This window comes from Galeopterus variegatus, unplaced genomic scaffold (genome assembly GCF_000696425.1).
Source record: "Galeopterus variegatus unplaced genomic scaffold, G_variegatus-3.0.2 Scaffold9354, whole genome shotgun sequence".
NCBI classification, from domain to species: Eukaryota; Metazoa; Chordata; class Mammalia; order Dermoptera; family Cynocephalidae; genus Galeopterus; species Galeopterus variegatus.
In genome coordinates this window covers 14,277-15,466 of record NW_007735465.1, presented here as the reverse complement: position 1 = coordinate 15,466, position 1,190 = coordinate 14,277, and the positions used below count along the sequence as shown (strand labels likewise).

Here is a 1,190-nt window from a genome sequence, read left to right as displayed (position 1 = left end):
CTCTGTGACCCCATTGGTCTGAGGAGGCCTCCATGCCCTTTCTGAGCAGGGGCCCAGCCTGGGGAGGACATTTATACCCCTCCCACCGGGCCCACCCGCCCAGCTCGCCGCTGCCGTCTTGACCTCGCTCCCTGCCCTGCTGCCCAGACTCTAGGTGAGGCCCAGCCCGGCCCGTGGAGGCCAGGGTGTCACTCGAGCTGGCTTGCAGGAGGACTTCCTGGGGCAGGGGCTGGGGGTCCTGGGGTCTGCTGCCAGCAGCCCTCTCTGGCGGTGTCCACAGAGCTGGCAGTGAGAAGAAAGAGATGCTTGGGGAGGCAGCTAGGACAGGGCAGGGGTCCTGGACAGGCCCCTGATGTCCAGGACTCACTCCTGGGGACGCTGGAGGGAGAGTTGGTGGGCTGGGTGACCCTAAGCCCCAAGCCCCCAGGCCAAACTGTGGAGTCCTTTCCTGCATGCACTTAGGCCCGAAGCCAGGGGAGCAGAGTTAAAAATAGCAGCCTCACTCCGAGGCCACCTGTGCCAGCCGCCCCACCCCGCCCTCGGGGACAGCTGCAGCTCCTCAGGCCCCGCCTTGGACATTTTGGGAGCACTTTCTCCTCTCACTTCTTACCCCAGGGAATTCCAAGACATCGCCCTCTAAGGAGGTGGGGGGGCGGGAGGGAGGCCTGGGGTGCCACGTTCGTGGGGGTCCAGACGGGCCCTGGCACCTCTGCCTGTCTCTCCCACAGGCTCGAAGCTCAGGACCTCAGGATGGGGGAGTAAGTGTACCCCAGCCCCAGCGTGCGCCCCGCCACCCACCGCCCTCACCCCTGCCCGGCCTGCCCAGCCCAGCCCCTCCCAGCTCCCCGCCAGCCTCGGCCCTAACCTCTCTCTTCTCTCCCCCACCCCCGACACCACCCCCCTGGGACAGTGAGGAGGTGAGTGCCTGCCCGGGGGACGTGGGCGGGGAGGGGACCCCCACACTCCAGATAGGTCGGAGGTCACGGGAGCGTCAAAACCTGAGGCTCAGGGAAGCCACTCCAGCCCTCCCCCAACCCTGGCGAAAGTGCCCCGCACACCCAGACGCTGATGAAAGACAGGAAGCGGCCGCGCCCGCCCGCCCGGGGCCTTCTGGGCAGGGGAAGTGGGGCTGTGGGCTGGATCCAGGGGGAATCGCTTCTTCTTTGCTGTCTCCGCTCCCCGCCCCCACC

The 1,190-nt window shown here is 67.6% G+C and overlaps 1 protein-coding gene across 1 annotated transcript in view; it reads left to right on the top strand.

Annotated features, from left to right (window-relative positions):
* The first annotated feature begins 620 nt into the window (after nt 1-620).
* TNNI2 (troponin I type 2 (skeletal, fast)) overlaps nt 621-1,190 on the top strand; it is a 2,244-nt gene continuing 1,674 nt past the window's right edge. The window contains exons 1-3 of the mRNA XM_008593574.1: nt 621-644; nt 729-758; nt 911-917. Coding sequence (XP_008591796.1) covers nt 751-758; nt 911-917 — 15 coding nt within the window. The 5' untranslated portion in view covers nt 621-644; nt 729-750. The remainder of the gene's footprint in view (nt 645-728; nt 759-910; nt 918-1,190) is intronic.